The following is a 15,961-nucleotide window of genomic DNA, read 5'->3' as shown; positions in this document are numbered from 1 at the left end:
TTTTTCAAAGTGGTAAGTGCCCAGGGGAGGAAGGTTTCTGCCAAAATTTTTTAAAGAAATTTAAAGATTTGATAATACCTCCTTTTATGGGGGTGTTGAAACAGGGATTTATTAAAAACTGAATCTTATAGTCCAATATCTTTATGAAATGTTGATTATAAAATTATAGCTAAAGTTCTAGCAAACAAATTGACTAAATATTTACCAAATTTAATTCACATGAATCAATCTGGTTTTGTTAAAAAGTGACATTCTTCAGATAATATTGCTAAATTAATTAGTTTAATACATGCGTCTTAAAGGAAGTTGGAATTGGCATTGGTCTTAGCTTTCGATGCTGAGAAGCCTTTTGACAGACTAGAATGGAATTGGAAGGTATTAATAAGGTATTAGAAAAGTTTTAGTTTGGATCAATGTTTGTTAATTGGGTTAAAATTTTATATATAAACCCTTCTGCTAAAGTTGTAACTAAGTGAAATTTCTTCAGCTTTTCCATTGACTAGATCAACTAGACATGGATGCTTATTTGTTTTAGCAATTGAACCTTTAGCAGAATTAATAAGGCAAGATATTAAGGTAATAAATTCTAGTAGTGAGGAATATAAGATTAATTTATTTGCTGATGATGTCTTGGTTTATATAACAAATTTGATAAATTCTTTGTTTTTATGTACGAGATTGAAAGAATATGGTGAAATATCAGGTTATAAATTTAATTGGGACATAAGTGAAATTATGCCGTTGGTTCATGGGAATTATACTCAATGTAAAACATTTATTCAATTTAGATGGTCAGATAATGGAATTAAATATTTAGGGATAAAAATTTGTATATATTTGAATAATTCATATAAATTGAATTATTTACCATTATTTAAAAAAATTAAGGATGATTTAAATAGATGACTTACCTATAACCTAAATGGGTAGAGTAAATTCTATTAAAATGAAATTTTTTTCAAGGATTCAATACCTTTTTTAGTCTATTCCTTGGGATATACTTTTTAAAAAAAAAATTAAGGATTTGAATTCAATTATTAGGACATTTTTATGGAAAGGAAAGATGGCTAGAGTTTGTTTAGTAAAATTAACCTGGAAGTTGGAAGTAGAAGGTTTACAACTTCTGCATTTCAAGAATAATTATAAAGCAGCCCAGTTGAAGTTTATTAATGGAATGTCTGATTTAGAGAAATCTTTAACTTGGGTTAAAATAGAATTAAGTAAAATTCATATGCAAGAATTTATTTATAAATAGAATTAAAAATTATTAACAGGAACTAAGGATACACCTATTTTGAATCATTTAATTGAATTATGCAACAAAATAGACTATGAGAGGTGGAAAAGTTAACATTTCGTGGAAAATGCCTTTGTATCCAAATAGACCTTCCTTTTACTATCAATAATCAATTTTGAAGATTTGCAGTCAAATGGAAATTTAAAAAATAGAGATTGTTTTGAAGCTGGAAAATTTATTACTATCAATGAAGGAAGGGAAAACTTAAAGTCCTGAATATTACTTTCTTTTGTTATTATCAAGTTAAAGCCTTCTTGACTGATAAATTAGGTCAAAAATTGAGACTACCGAGACAGAATGAATTAGAATTGTTGATTGCTAAGGGTGATATGAATAAATTTATCTCAGGAAAGTATAAATTACTTCAAAGCAAAGCTCCTAAATTAAGTATTCATAAATCAAGATTAAGATTAGGATTTAGATAGACAGATAGATGAGAATGATTGGATGCAGGTTATTCAAAGATAGTATTGTGGCAGTGCACTCGCTCAGGGCGAACTGGCCCCGCTTGTAATGTCACATGGCGGAGCAGCCCTGGGAAGATGGTGCCATTGGGGGTTTCTTCCTCACTCAAACTTCCTGCATGGTGCGCACCCCGGGCAGCAATTGTGACGTCATAATGCATGCAGCAACTGAACCAACGCTGCCCTTAAAGGGGAGTGCGCCAAATTCAAATAAAACAGTAGTTAACAACCCTCAGCATGGTGACTGTACTACTTACAGTGCTCACTCGCCATGTTGGTGACCCCGACGAGCCCAGACGTTATTCTGGACTCTGAACCATGGATTTGGCAGAGGTTAACGCCGTCTCCATCAAGCTTCCCCCCCTCTGAACTCGCGGCCCGAGGACGTGGTTCAGGCAAGCGGAAGCACAGTTCCAACTTCGAAACATCTCCGCAGACACCATGATGCTTTACCACGTCGTGAGTGCACTGGACCAAGACGCGGCAGCGAGGGTGGACGACCTCATCCACCACCCCCAGCTGTGGGCAAGTACACCGCCTTCAAAGATCTGCTACTGGGGGCATTTGGGCTCACCCCCCACCAATGAGCTTCCAGGCTCCTGCACCTGGATGGGCTCGGAGACCGCACTCCCTCGTTGCTGATGGATGAAATGCTGGCCCTGGCGGAAGACCGCAAGCCCTGTTTTCTCTTCCGCCAAATTTTCCTTGAGCAGATGCTGGAGGAGATCCAGCTGCTCCTCACCAATGAGATTTCTCAGACCCACGCAAAGCTGCGGGGCGGGCAGATGCCCTCAGGTGAACAAAGAGGGAGCACGAGGCAACCCTCAACCAGGTGGCGTGACCGGGAATCAGCCAACCGCAAGCTGCCCCCAAGACAAAGCTGGAGGAGAGACAGGTGACCTAGTGTTTCTACCATCAGCGCTGGGGAGCACAAGCCTACAAGTGCCGACAACCCTGCGGATTTCAGGGAAATGACCAGGCCAGCCGTCATTGATGGCTGCGACGGCTGGCCACTTGAACAGCCTCCATCAAGTTACGGACAAATCCACCAGCCACCCCTTCCTGGTGGACACGGGCCGAGTTGAGCGTCCTATCTCCCACAACCTTAGAGACTTGCACCTGATCTCACAGTACAACCCTGCGGGCGACCAATGGCTCCACCATCAAAACCTACGGCACCCGCAGGGCACAGATCCAGGTCAGCAAGGAAAAATTCCACTGGAGGTCCGTGCTAGCCTCAGTGGGCACTGCGCTGTTGGGATGGTGACTTCCTGAGGGCTCACGATCTACTAGTGGACATGAAGGGCAAGAAGCTGGTCAACACTCGCACATTCCACTCCATAATGATTGGACATGGCAGATGCCTACTAGCCAGAAATTGCCACCATAGCCACCACCAGGGATGAGTTCTCTGACATCCTCCATGAGTTCCCTGTCATCTTAGAGCTATGCTTCAATGCTGTCCTGCCCCAACATGGGGTCTTCCACCAAACTGCCACACAGGCTGCCCGAAAAGCTCCAGCAGCCGAAGGAGTTTTCCAGATTACAAGAGCTGGGAATCGTCCATCACTCAGACAGTGCTGGGCATCGCTGCTCCACATGGTCCTGAAATCATTTAGGGCTGGAGGCCCTATGGAGACTATTGTCGATTGAACGATGCAACCACTCCTGACAGGTACCCAGCTTCCCACATACAGAACTTCTCCTCCAACCTCCATGGCGCATGGGTTTTCTCCAAAGTGGACCTTCTGCAGGGATACCATTAGATCCTGGTGCACCAAGACGACGTGGGTAAGACGGCCATTATCACACCCTTCGGCCTCTGAGTTCCTTTGCATGCAGTTTGACTTAAAGAATGCTGCCCAAATGTTCTAGCGCCTCATGGACGCAGTGGGAAAGGACTTGGACTTTGTGTTCATTTACCTGGACAATATACTGATTGCCCGTCGCAACCATGAGGAGCACAAAGCCCACCTCCACACCCTGTTTGCCTGGCTGGCAGATTTCAGCCTTATGGTCAATGTGGCCAAATGCCAGTTCGGCAATGAGTCCCTCCAGTTCCTGGGGCATACCATTTCAGCGGCTGGGGCCGCCCTAGCACCGGAAAAAGTGGCAGCCATCCAACATTTTCCCCAAACACTCCTCCCTTAAAGGCCTGCAGGAGTTTGTAGGGATGGTGAACTTTTACCATCGTTTCATCCCTGGAGCCGCCTGTACCATGCGGCCATTGTTCGCACTGATGGCCACCAAAAAAATAACCTTAACCTGGCCAGAGAAGGAATACAAGGCATTCATGGCGATGAAGGAGGCACTTGCCAGCATGACGCTGCTGGTGCACCCATGGCTGGAGGCACACACTGCACTCTCCGTGGAAGCCTCAGCTACAGCAGTCGGGGGGGGGGGGGGTCCTGGAACAATAGCTTTATGGACAATGGTGCCCGCTGGCTTTTTTCAGGAAGCAGCTGCAACTGCCGGAGATGAAATACAACACCTTCGACCGGGAGCTCCTTGCGCTGTACTTGGCCATCCACCATTTTCATTATTTCCTGGAGGGCAAGCCTTTCGCAGTCTTCACAGACCACAAGCCCCTTACCAAGGCACTGGTGATGGCCAAGGACCCGTGGACCGCCAGACAACAGCGCCACCTCTCATATGTGTCAGAGTTCACTACCGCCATCTGGTACAAGGCAGGCAAGGACAATGTGGTGGCGGACGCACTCGTGCCCAGCCATCAACACGCTCTCCTCCGGGTTGGACTATGCACAACTAGCCCAGGCCCAGCGAACAGATGCAGAGACGCAAGCCCTGCGGACCACCATCTCAGGCCTCGAACTCTAGGACGTCCAAGTACCCAACAGGCCGGACACACTTCTCTGCAAAATTTCAACAGGTACATTGTGTCTGGTAGTCCCACTGCACTGGACAGTGAGAGTCTTCAGTCTGGTACATGACCTTGCGCATTCCGCAGTAAAGACGACCGTGCAGTTGGTTGCAGAGAGGTTTGTGTGGCACGGGCTTAAAGAGGTGGTGGAGTTGGCCAGGAACTGCACCAGGTGAAGGGTCTACCAGTACATGCAGGTTCCCATCCAAGACTTTGACTCGGTGGCTCACAGGTTTCAGCACAACCATGTAGATGTCGTTGGCCCCTTACCGGTGTCCAGGAAGGTGCGTTACCTACTCATGGTGGTGGACCGAGCCACAAGATGGCCCGAGGCTATCCCCATCAGAGACGTGCGCCAGGACTTTGGTCAGCCACTGGATCGCCCCCTTCGGGGTCCCAGCATACATCACCAGCGACAGGGGTGCCCAGTTCACATCTGCTCTGTGGACCTAAATGGTGAAATGCCTGGGCATCAAGCTCCAGCACACCATGGCCTAGCATCCGCAGTTCAACAGTTTGGTGAAGATGTTCCACTGGCACCTTAAGTCCTCGCTCATGGCCAGACACACCAGTCCGGATTGGGCAGATGAACTACCCTGGGTCCTCCTTGGGATCAGGGCAGCACCCAAAGAGGATCTGCAAGTCTCAGTGGCAGAAATGGTATACAGCGCACCACTCTCCCTGCCTGGTGAGTTCTTCGGCCCGGAACCCGACACCGCGCCCAGGGACGCGAACCTACTGGCGGACCTCCGCAAGAGACTGGTCTTCCTGGCCCCCTAAACCCTAGCGTGCCATGGCACTCAGCTGGCCCACCTCCCCAAGGAACTCGACTTAGCCCAATTCGTGTTCGTTTGAGGATCTGTACAAGGTCCTACACCGATCCGGCGGAACCTTCACATTGGACGTCGGGGGGGGGGGGAGGGAGGAACTTTTCCCGGTGGACATGTTGCAGCCAGTGCAGATGGCCATGCCCAAGCAACAGGGCCGCCCGCACAAGCAGCGAGACTCATAGCCAGTTCTGGGGGGTGGGGGGGTGTTGTGTGGTGGCGCACATGATCAGGACGAACCAGCCCCGCTTGTAACGCCATGTGGTGGGGCAGCCCTGGGAAGATGGCGCTGTCAGGGGGTTTCTTCCTCACTCAAACCTCCCACATGGCGTGCGCCCCAGGCAGTGATTGTGACATCATCACATACATGGTGATTGAACCAACGCTACCCTTAAAGGGGCATGTGCAAAATTGAAATAAAACTGTCATTAACGACCCTCAGGGTGGTGGCTGTACTTCTTACACTCCTCACACCACCACAGTATGACAATTTAAAAAAAAATTAATCCAGCATGATCAGATTTATGTTTTAGGTGTGGTCAAAAAGTTGGCACATTTTTTTCACTCTGGCAGTATCCCAGAGTAAAATCCTTTTGGATAGAGGTGAAAGTATTTTTGGAAAAAATATTAAAGGTAAAATAACCGCTTGATCCAATCTTATTTCTGTTAGGGAATGTTAAAATGATTTGTCTTAAATTAAGATTAGCTTTAGTTATTTCTAGTGTGACAGAGTATTTAGACGTGGTTTGGGAACAATTGTTAGAGCAGGTTGCACACAAACATTTAAAAACACTGAATATTTGCAGGACTTTTGCAGAGTGCTTTTTGTAGGAGGCAATAAAGTATCGACAGCAGCTTGCCTGGGAGAGCATGTGATCTTTGTAGGCAGAGGAGAAAAGTTTTGCTCTCAGAGAGGGAGGGTGTGAAACAGAGAGAGGAGACAGAAATCAGTTCCAGAAGGACAAGCTGGCAAACTTTGGAAGGCTGCCTGGTCAAACGAGGAGATTGGCGGTCTGAAAGGTGACCTGAAAGAAAGAGGATCATCTGGAGGACCTTAAAGTGGGCTTGCGTTTTTGTATTCCACTTGAAAGAAATAATATAATTTGCACAATAATTATCATTTCTTTTTGAAGCTATTAAGTCCATACCTACAATATGTTGGTTTGAAAGCTCTCAATAACTCAGTCCGGTGGTAATTCTCAGCTCCATTGCTACTTGAATTGAGTTTATATTTGTTTTTATGACATTCTCCCTTTTTCTCTTTACTTTCTTTTTATTTTAGGGGTTTATGGGCGGTGGGGGAGGGGGTGGGGAGGAAGGAGGGAGGGATTACGGGAAATATATACCACTGTGTATTGTCTTTTTTAAATGTATTATTTTAATAATTGTAGATGTGGTTTTTAAAGCTTTTAAATAAAATATTTTAAAAAAAGAGGGAAGAAAAATGAAAACCAATTCAATTGCATAAATTGTAGATGTTCCATAAAAGTGGCCAACCTATGTGCATCACAAATGGCGTGCAATGTTGAAAGATGAAGATGAAAGAAACTGCAGAGATATTTTCAGAGTTAGTAAAGTTTCTATTTGTAGCCTACTAAACAGTGGTCATTTTGAGTGAAGGAATGGTGGTCAGCTGTGTACAGCAAGGGACACAGGTTTCCAGAAACCTTTGAAGGCAATGATGGAGTTATTGTGGCAATTTATTCTAGAAGGAATTCAAGTTCAATAAGGGCAGAAACTGGCAATAAGTAAAAGTAATAATGCTGGAAATTTTCAGTGGATCAGGCAAGATTTGAGGAGAAAAGGAAAAAGCAGAAAATGCTGGATATACTCAGCAGGTCAGGCTTCAACCTTGGGAATGGGAACAGAGCTGCTCACACAAACTCTCCAAGATTACTATTTATTAAACAATATTTATTTATTTTAATATATTATCATTTGTCTGTATTTGTCATGTCTGGATGTATGTTTGCATGTTTTAGCAGTAAGGACCTGTTTTGTCGGGTTGTACTTTTATAGTCTGATGATAATAAACTTGAACTTGAGAGTCAATGTTTCATGTTGGTCTGCTCTCCATGTCATTTCCCGTTAGATCTTTGATAATATATTGACTGGAACTGTTGACTCTGTTCATCTTCCCATTGACACAGCCTGAGCAGCTGAGTATTTCCACAATTTTCTGCTTTGGTTTTAGACTTCCAGCATCTGTAGTTGTTTTGATTTTCACTTTGTTGAGAAAAATATTGGTCAGATGTTTCAAGCTGAAGGCCTGTCATCAAATCACTTTTTATGAAATATCATTAACTGGAAATGTGAAGTATGTTTTTCTTGCCAAAGATATTGTCTAACTTGAGTATCTCTGGAATTTTAATAGAGTTTTTGTCATATACATTGTACAATACATGGGCGACACGGTTAGCACTGCGGTTAGCCTAATGCTGTTATAGTGCCAGCGACCCCGGTTCAAATCCAGCAGTGCCTATAAGGTCTTTGTACGTTCTCCCCGTATCTGCGTGGGTTTCCTCTGGGTACCCCAGTTTCTTCCAACCATTCAGAAACCTATCAGGAGTGTAGGTCAATTGGGTGTAACTGGGCAGCACGGGCTCATGGGATGAAAGGGCCTGTTGCAGTGCTGTATGTCTACTCTATTTTTTAAAAAAGTACATCTATACATGAAATGACATTCTAATTTGCTTCTGCCTAACACTTTAAGAAAATCTTTCATAGTAAACTTAATTGAATTTTAAAAATAAATACATAAGATACATATAAATACATAAGATAGATATAATAAATATTTACAGTAATGCTAGTGCAAAACAAATGACCTGCAATAGAGCAGACAGTCTTTTTGTGTCATCTTGTGCTTTACCAGCATTTATAGCATTTTATTTCTGATAATGGTAAATAATATCACCACATGGACTTCAGAAGCAAAGATACTAAGATTGGGCGGTCGACAGCATCCAGAGTTTATTTCAATAGCAAGGGGAAAGATTGTATATTTAAAAAAAAAAAGAACAAAACATAAATAAGGATCTCGCATTCAAAGTATATAAATGGACAGTGAGGACAGGAAGAACATTCAAGCCTCCTTTACTGCCATGTACACAAAATACACTAAATTTGTTTTGCTTTGTTTCCCCTGTAAAACCAAACAAAGAGATGCCACTAGTCCAGTGTCCCTATTAAGATGAAAAACAGAAGCATAAATATAAAACATATGTAAGCTGGGCCACAAAGTTACTTTCTGCAGCACGGTTGGCCCAGTGGATAGCGCAATGCTATTACAGCGCCAGCGACCCAGGTTCGAAAGCTGTCTGTAAGGAGTTTGTATGTTCTCCCTGTGTCCATGTGGGCATTCTCTGGGAGCTCCAGTTTTCTGTCACCCTCCAAAAATATATGGAGTTGATAGGTTAAATGTGTAGCATGGGCTTGTGGGACAGAAGGGCTTGTTTCAGTACTGTAACCAATTTAAAAAAAAATCTTTAATTCAGGCATAATGTGTAAGGAAAATCCAAAGCAACAACGGAAAATGTTGGGAACAACTGAAAGTGTGGAGGCAACTGTGAAGAGGATCCATCAGTGCAGCAAGTTGTGTTCAGATGCCAAGAATTTGTGAGGGGGAGAGAAGAGAATGAAAAGGAAGATCTGTATTATTGCTGGTTGCCCCATTACAGGGTTTTTGAAAGGATACAGAAGAGAGTTATCATGGTTTTGCCTTGAATAGAGGGACAAACTTGGGTTGTTTAGTCTGAGGGTCAGAAGCGAAGGGGTTAATAAAGTTATGAGAGGCATAGATGTAGGTGACAGTCGGAATCTTTAACCCAGGGCAAAATGTGCATGCAAGGTAAGGGGGTTTGGGGGGGGGGGGGAAGAGAGATGTTTAAAGGAGTAGTAGGTGCCTGGAATGGGCTGCCAGGGAACAGTGACATCAGGTATAATAGTTGCATTTAAGAGACTTCTCTGTGGATACATGAATATGCAGGGATGGAGGAAGATAAATCGTGAAGCAGAGAGGTTTAGTTGAATTTGACATCATGTTTAGCGCAAACCTTGTTGGTTGAAGGGCTGTTCTATGTTCTATCTGTGCAAGATGGAAGTCTGAGGGGGTGAAATAACAAAAGGTATAAGGAGACTCCGAAAAGAAATAGATGATCATTACCATTCAGGAATTCTTCCCTCCATTGACACCTCTGTACCTTTTGTTTCCCAACTCATCCCCTGTTGCCTTAAATCACTAAGACAAAAGCTCTCAGTTCTAAGGAAAGATCTTTGGCCTGAAACTTAACATTGTTTGTCCCACCACAGTTGTTACCAGGCTTGCTGAACACTTCCAGTATTCCCTAGTTTTATTTAAGAATATAGGAGTTGGGAAGTGATGTTGAGATTGTATAAGGCGTTGGTGCGGCCTAATTTAGAGTTCTGTGTGCAGTTCTGGTCGCCTAATTATAGGAAGGATATAAACAGAGTGGAGAGAGTGCAGAGAAGATTTACCAGAATGTTACCTGGGTTTAAGCATCTAGAATACAGGGAGAGATTGGGCAGATTAGGTCTTTATTCTTTGGAGCGTAGAAGGTTGAGAGGGGATTTGATAGAGGTATTTAAGATTATGAAAGGGATAGACAGAGTGGATGTGGATAGACTATTTCCGTTAAGAGTAGGAGAGATTGAAACAAGAGGACATGAGTTAAGGGGCAGAGGTTTAGAGGTAACATGAGGGGGAACTTCTTTACTCAGAGAGTGGTAGCGGTGTGGAACGAGCTTCCGGGAGAAATAGTGGCGGCAGAGTCAATTTTATTTTTAAAAAAAAAGCTGGACAGGTATATGGATGAGAAGAAGGTGAAGGGTTATGGTCATTGTGCAGGGAGGTGGGACTAGAGAGGAGTGTTTGGTTTGGTGCGGACTAGAAGGGCCGAATGGCCTGTTTCCGTGCTGTAAATTGTTATGTTCTATGTTATCTGTAATATTTTGTCATTTGACCTCTGCTGAAATTCACCTGAGACCCACCCTCTCCCATTGCTCCACTTCTCAACTTTCCAGAAACTCTCTACTTTTTGGACTTTTTCCAGTTCTGAGGAAAGCAAATCTCCTCAAAACATTAACTATAGTTGTCTATCTGCTGTCCTGCTGGTGTTTCCAGCATTTGATTTTATGTCTGCTTAACAAACAAGACAACTTGCAAGATACACAATCTCTTGTATTCCTTCCATTAAAAACAACCATTGCAAACATATACTGTGACATATTTCATCGGGTTTTGTGGTGATAACTGTCAAGGGCGTTTATATATTTCTGACCATTTTAAAATGGAGGAATGAAAATCAATACTAACCTTGTCAGTTCCTGTCTTGCGAGATGGGCTGGTATTATCTGGCAAGGATGAGGTGCTGAGAAACTGAAGATATTGATGGAGGGTCTTGAATCTTTGCAGGTTGCGGTCATCTCTCCCTTCATAACTCTCCTCACTTGACATCTTTTGCTTTGTAGCCCTGAACAATTAAGAAATATCAGTGGCGTAAGTTAAACTAAAGCAACATTCAAGCGAAAGTTCAGCATTAATTGACTGAACAAATTATTGTACACCATGAAACATAACAAACTTATAACCATATAACAATTACAGCACAGAAACAGGCCAATTTGGCCCTTCCAGTCCGCACTGATCCAAATACCCTCCTCTAATCCCACTTACCAGCACTCTGCCCATATCCCTCCATCCCCGTCCCTTCCATATACTTATCCAACTCTTTCTTAAATGATAAAATTGACCCTGCCTCCACCACTTTTCCCAGAAGCCCATTCCACACAGTAACAGAAGTAAAGAAGTTCCCCCTCCTGTTACTCCTAAACCTTTGCCCGTCAATTCTCAATCCATGACCTCTTGTATCCCTCTCCTACTCTTTTTTTAAACTTAATTTATTTAAAATATCATTAAGAAAACAGTATACAATCCAATAAGAACAATTGTGTATAAGTATATATATATATATAAAAAAAAACAAAAAAAAATCCAACAAAACAAACCCCTTCCACCCCATCAGCCAGCTCTCTTAAAGAGAGCCAAAAATATAAACAAAAAAAAATTAAAATATTTAATAAATCAAAGTACATCAAAATGTATATATTCCAAATAAGGTAGCAACTTTTTAACAAAAAAAAATTATCATGCAGATTATGTGTAATTTTTTCCATAATAATACAAGGTTTCCGTTCATTCTGCCAACGTATTATACAAATCGCTATATTATCTTTCCATGTACTAGGTACACATTTTGGTGCCACAGACAACACTAATCGTACAAATGCAATTTGAAATTATCCAACCCTAATCCCCTTAAAGGAACCATGTAGCCCATTAGAAAAATAGATGGGTCTAATGGTAACTTAATATTGTATAATTTTTCCAAAACTAACCTAATTTCTTCCCAAAATGATTGTACTTTAACACAGGACCAAACAGCTTGTAAAAAAAAAAGTTCCAGTACATGAATCGCATCTAAAACAAGAATCTGAATTACTAAAACCATATTTTTTCAATTTCTCCAGAGTTTAATATAACTGATGTAAAAAAAAAAAAAAAAATTATAATTAACAATTCAATTTCGTACATTCATCAATTTAGTTACACTATCTTAACACATATCTGCATAATTATCTTCCAGAAAAATAAAGGTTAAATCATTTTCCCATTTAAGTTTAGACTTCTTGTAACACTTGATACATAACTGAAATATAACCCTTTTTTGGCATAGAGGAAATCAAAGATTCAAATTTCGTCAATGCAGGTAGAATCATCTCTTTACCATAGACATCTTTTACCAAAGCTCAAAGTTGGTAATAAACAAAGAATTTTCAGATATATCAAATCATTCCCTCAATTGATTAAAAGAAAGAAGTTGTCCTTCCTCAAAACAATCCTGCAATATCTTTATACCCTTAGAATCCCAACTCTTTAAATGATTATTAAACACTGAAAAAAGGAATAAGCTGATTATTATATAATGGGGTTAAATTTGATCATTTACCTTTTGATCCTAGAACCTTATTTCTTCTAGTCCATACTTTTAACAAATGTTTTAATACCGGCATATTACATTCCCACAACAAATTCATATTCCATTGAAATATAAATTGATGCACCTCAACTTCAGAAATACAAGCTATCTCCACTTTCACCCAACTTGGAGGTTGGTCCAAGTCCACCAATCCACTAATAAATTTCAAATGAGCTGCTTCATAATAATTTTGAAAATGAGGTAACTGAAGTCCACCTAATGCATACTTCCATATAAGTTTATATAATGCTATCAGCAGTAATTTACCTATCCATAAGAACTCCCTCACAACTTTATTTAAATCCTGATTTAAAAAAAAAACCCTTTGAAAGGGAGCATGGGTATTGATTGAAATAAATATTGAATTTGAGGAAAAATGTTCATCTTAATACAATTTACTCGACCAATTAAAGTTAACGGAAGGTCTTTCCATTTAATTAAATCTACTTTAATCTTTTTTAATAAAGAAACATAATTTAACTTGTATGATGATTGATAATCAGCATTTACAGTTATTCCTAAATATTTAATTTTATTGGACCATTTCAATTTTATAATTTTATACTCTGAATAATCACCTTCTCCAACTGGCAAAATTTCACTTTTATCCCAATTAACTTTATATCCAAATAATTTTCCAAATTGTAATAAACATTCCTAAAAATGTAACAATGAATGTTTTGGTTCTGTCAAGTATATCAAAACATCATCTGCAAACAGATTAATCTTATATTCTTCATTCATAACTCTCATCCCTCTTATTTTTTCATTCTGTCTTATTGTCTGAGCTAATGATTCAATAGCCAATGCAAACAAGGCTGGTGACAATGGACACCGGGGGAGGAGAGGAGGAGGGGGGAGGAGAGGAGGAGGGAGGAGAGGAGGGGGGGAGGAGAGGAGGGGGGAGGAGAGGAGGGGGGAGGAGAGGAGGGGGGAGGAGAGGAGGGGGGAGGAGAGGAGGGGGGAGGAGAGGAGGGAGGGACAGGAGAGGAGGGGGGGACAGGAGAGGAGGGGGGACAGGAGAGGAGGGGGGGACAGGAGAGGAGGGGGGGACAGGAGAGGAGGGGGGGACAGGAGAGGAGGGGAGGGGGGGACAGGAGAGGAGGGGAGGGGGGGACAGGAGAGGAGGGGAGGGGGGGACAGGAGAGGAGGGGAGGGGGGGACAGGAGAGGAGGGGAGGGGGGGACAGGAGAGGAGGGGAGGGGGGGACAGGAGAGGAGGGGAGGGGGGGACAGGAGAGGAGGGGAGGGGGGGACAGGAGAGGAGGGGAGGGGGGGACAGGAGAGGAGGGGAGGGGGGGACAGGAGAGGAGGGGAGGGGGGACAGGAGAGGAGGGGAGGGGGGACAGGAGAGGAGGGGAGGGGGGGACAGGAGAGGAGGGGAGGGGGGGACAGGAGAGGAGGGGAGGGGGGGACAGGAGAGGAGGGGAGGGGGGGACAGGAGAGGAGGGGAGGGGGGGACAGGAGAGGGGGGGAGGGGGGGACAGGAGAGGGGGGGAGGGGGGGACAGGAGAGGGGGGGAGGGGGGGACAGGAGAGGGGGGGAGGGGGGGACAGGAGAGGGGGGGAGGGGGGGACAGGAGAGGGGGGGAGGGGGGGACAGGAGAGGGGGGGAGGGGGGGACAGGAGAGGGGGGGAGGGGGGGACAGGAGAGGGGGGGAGGGGGGGACAGGAGAGGGGGGGAGGGGGGGACAGGAGAGGGGGGGAGGGGGGGACAGGAGAGGGGGGGAGGGGGGGACAGGAGAGGGGGGGAGGGGGGGACAGGAGAGGGGGGGAGGGGGGGACAGGAGAGGGGGGGAGGGGGGGACAGGAGAGGGGGGGAGGGGGGGACAGGAGAGGGGGGGAGGGGGGGACAGGAGAGGGGGGGAGGGGGGGACAGGAGAGGAGGGGAGGGGGGGACAGGAGAGGAGGGGAGGGGGGGACAGGAGAGGAGGGGAGGGGGGGACAGGAGAGGAGGGGAGGGGGGGACAGGAGAGGAGGGGAGGGGGGGACAGGAGAGGAGGGGAGGGGGGGACAGGAGAGGAGGGGAGGGGGGGACAGGAGAGGAGGGGAGGGGGGGACAGGAGAGGAGGGGAGGGGGGGACAGGAGAGGAGGGGAGGGGGGGACAGGAGAGGAGGGGAGGGGGGGACAGGAGAGGAGGGGAGGGGGGGACAGGAGAGGAGGGGAGGGGGGGACAGGAGAGGAGGGGAGGGGGGGACAGGAGAGGAGGGGAGGGGGGGACAGGAGAGGAGGGGAGGGGGGGACAGGAGAGGAGGGGAGGGGGGGACAGGAGAGGAGGGGAGGGGGGGACAGGAGAGGAGGGGAGGGGGGGACAGGAGAGGAGGGGAGGGGGGGACAGGAGAGGAGGGGAGGGGGGGACAGGAGAGGAGGGGAGGGGGGGACAGGAGAGGAGGGGAGGGGGGGACAGGAGAGGAGGGGAGGGGGGGACAGGAGAGGAGGGGAGGGGGGTTGAAATGACCACATTTGGTATTCCTTTAGTAATGGCCTCTGTCCATCATAGGATCACGGTTGGGGATGGTTACTGATGATTGATTTGAAACTCAGCTGTAAATAAAGCGGCACATGCCTGCCGCAGAGACTGCTGGGAAAACTCAGCAGGTCAAGCAGCATCCAGAGAGGCAAAGGAATGGCCGATGTTTCAGGTTAAGACTTCCATCCATAATGTCGACCATCCCTTTACCTCCACGGAAGCTGCTTGACCCACTGAGTCCTTCTCGACTCAATTGTATGTCTCCATAGCCCATGCTTGTATGCAGCAAGAACTGGACAACATTTGGGCATGAGAAGCACATGTAGCATTCATTTCACAGAAGCTCCAGGTGATGATCACCACCAAAGTTAGGTTCTACCATCTACCTTTAGCCTTCTATGGCGTTATCATTTCCATGCATCCCACCATGAATAACCCGAACCTTAACTGCACTGGACACACACATACTGTTACTCCAACAGTTGTTCAGTGACTATTATCCTAAGGCAAGTGACTCACTTCATGATACCCCAAAGCCTTTCTAGCATCTAGTAAAGTTCGATTGAGTGTAGCTTCAAACTATTGGAACATAGAACATTACAACACAGTACATGTTCTTTGGTCCACGATGTTCTGCGACATATATATATCGACCAAAAAAGACTAAACCCTCCTTTCCTCATAACCCTCCATTTTTTCTTTATCCATATGCCTGTCTCTTAAATACTCCTATTGTTCCAGCCGCCACCTCCACCACTCTGGCAATGCCTTCCAAGTACCCACAAATCTCTGGGTAAAAAATCTACCCCTGATGTCTCCCCTAAACTTTCACTTTGTACAGATGTCACCTGGTGTTTGCTACTCCTGCCCTGGAAAAAAGGTGTTGGCTGTTTACCTTATCCATGCCTCTCATAACTTTGTAGACCCCCCTTCAGTCACCTCTCATCCTTCTTCACTCATCTCTC

The 15,961-nt window shown here is 44.8% G+C and overlaps 1 protein-coding gene across 1 annotated transcript in view; it reads right to left on the bottom strand.

Annotated features, from left to right (window-relative positions):
- The window catches only part of ptprn2 (protein tyrosine phosphatase receptor type N2), a 1,138,884-nt gene that overhangs the window by 718,996 nt on the left and 403,927 nt on the right, over nucleotides 1-15,961 (bottom strand). The window contains exon 5 of the mRNA XM_069914734.1: nucleotides 10,805-10,961. Coding sequence (XP_069770835.1) covers nucleotides 10,805-10,961 — 157 coding nt within the window. The remainder of the gene's footprint in view (nucleotides 1-10,804; nucleotides 10,962-15,961) is intronic.

Source organism: Narcine bancroftii, chromosome 1, assembly GCF_036971445.1.
Source record: "Narcine bancroftii isolate sNarBan1 chromosome 1, sNarBan1.hap1, whole genome shotgun sequence".
NCBI lineage: Eukaryota > Metazoa > Chordata > Chondrichthyes > Torpediniformes > Narcinidae > Narcine > Narcine bancroftii.
This window is presented reverse-complemented; position numbering and strand designations above follow the sequence as displayed.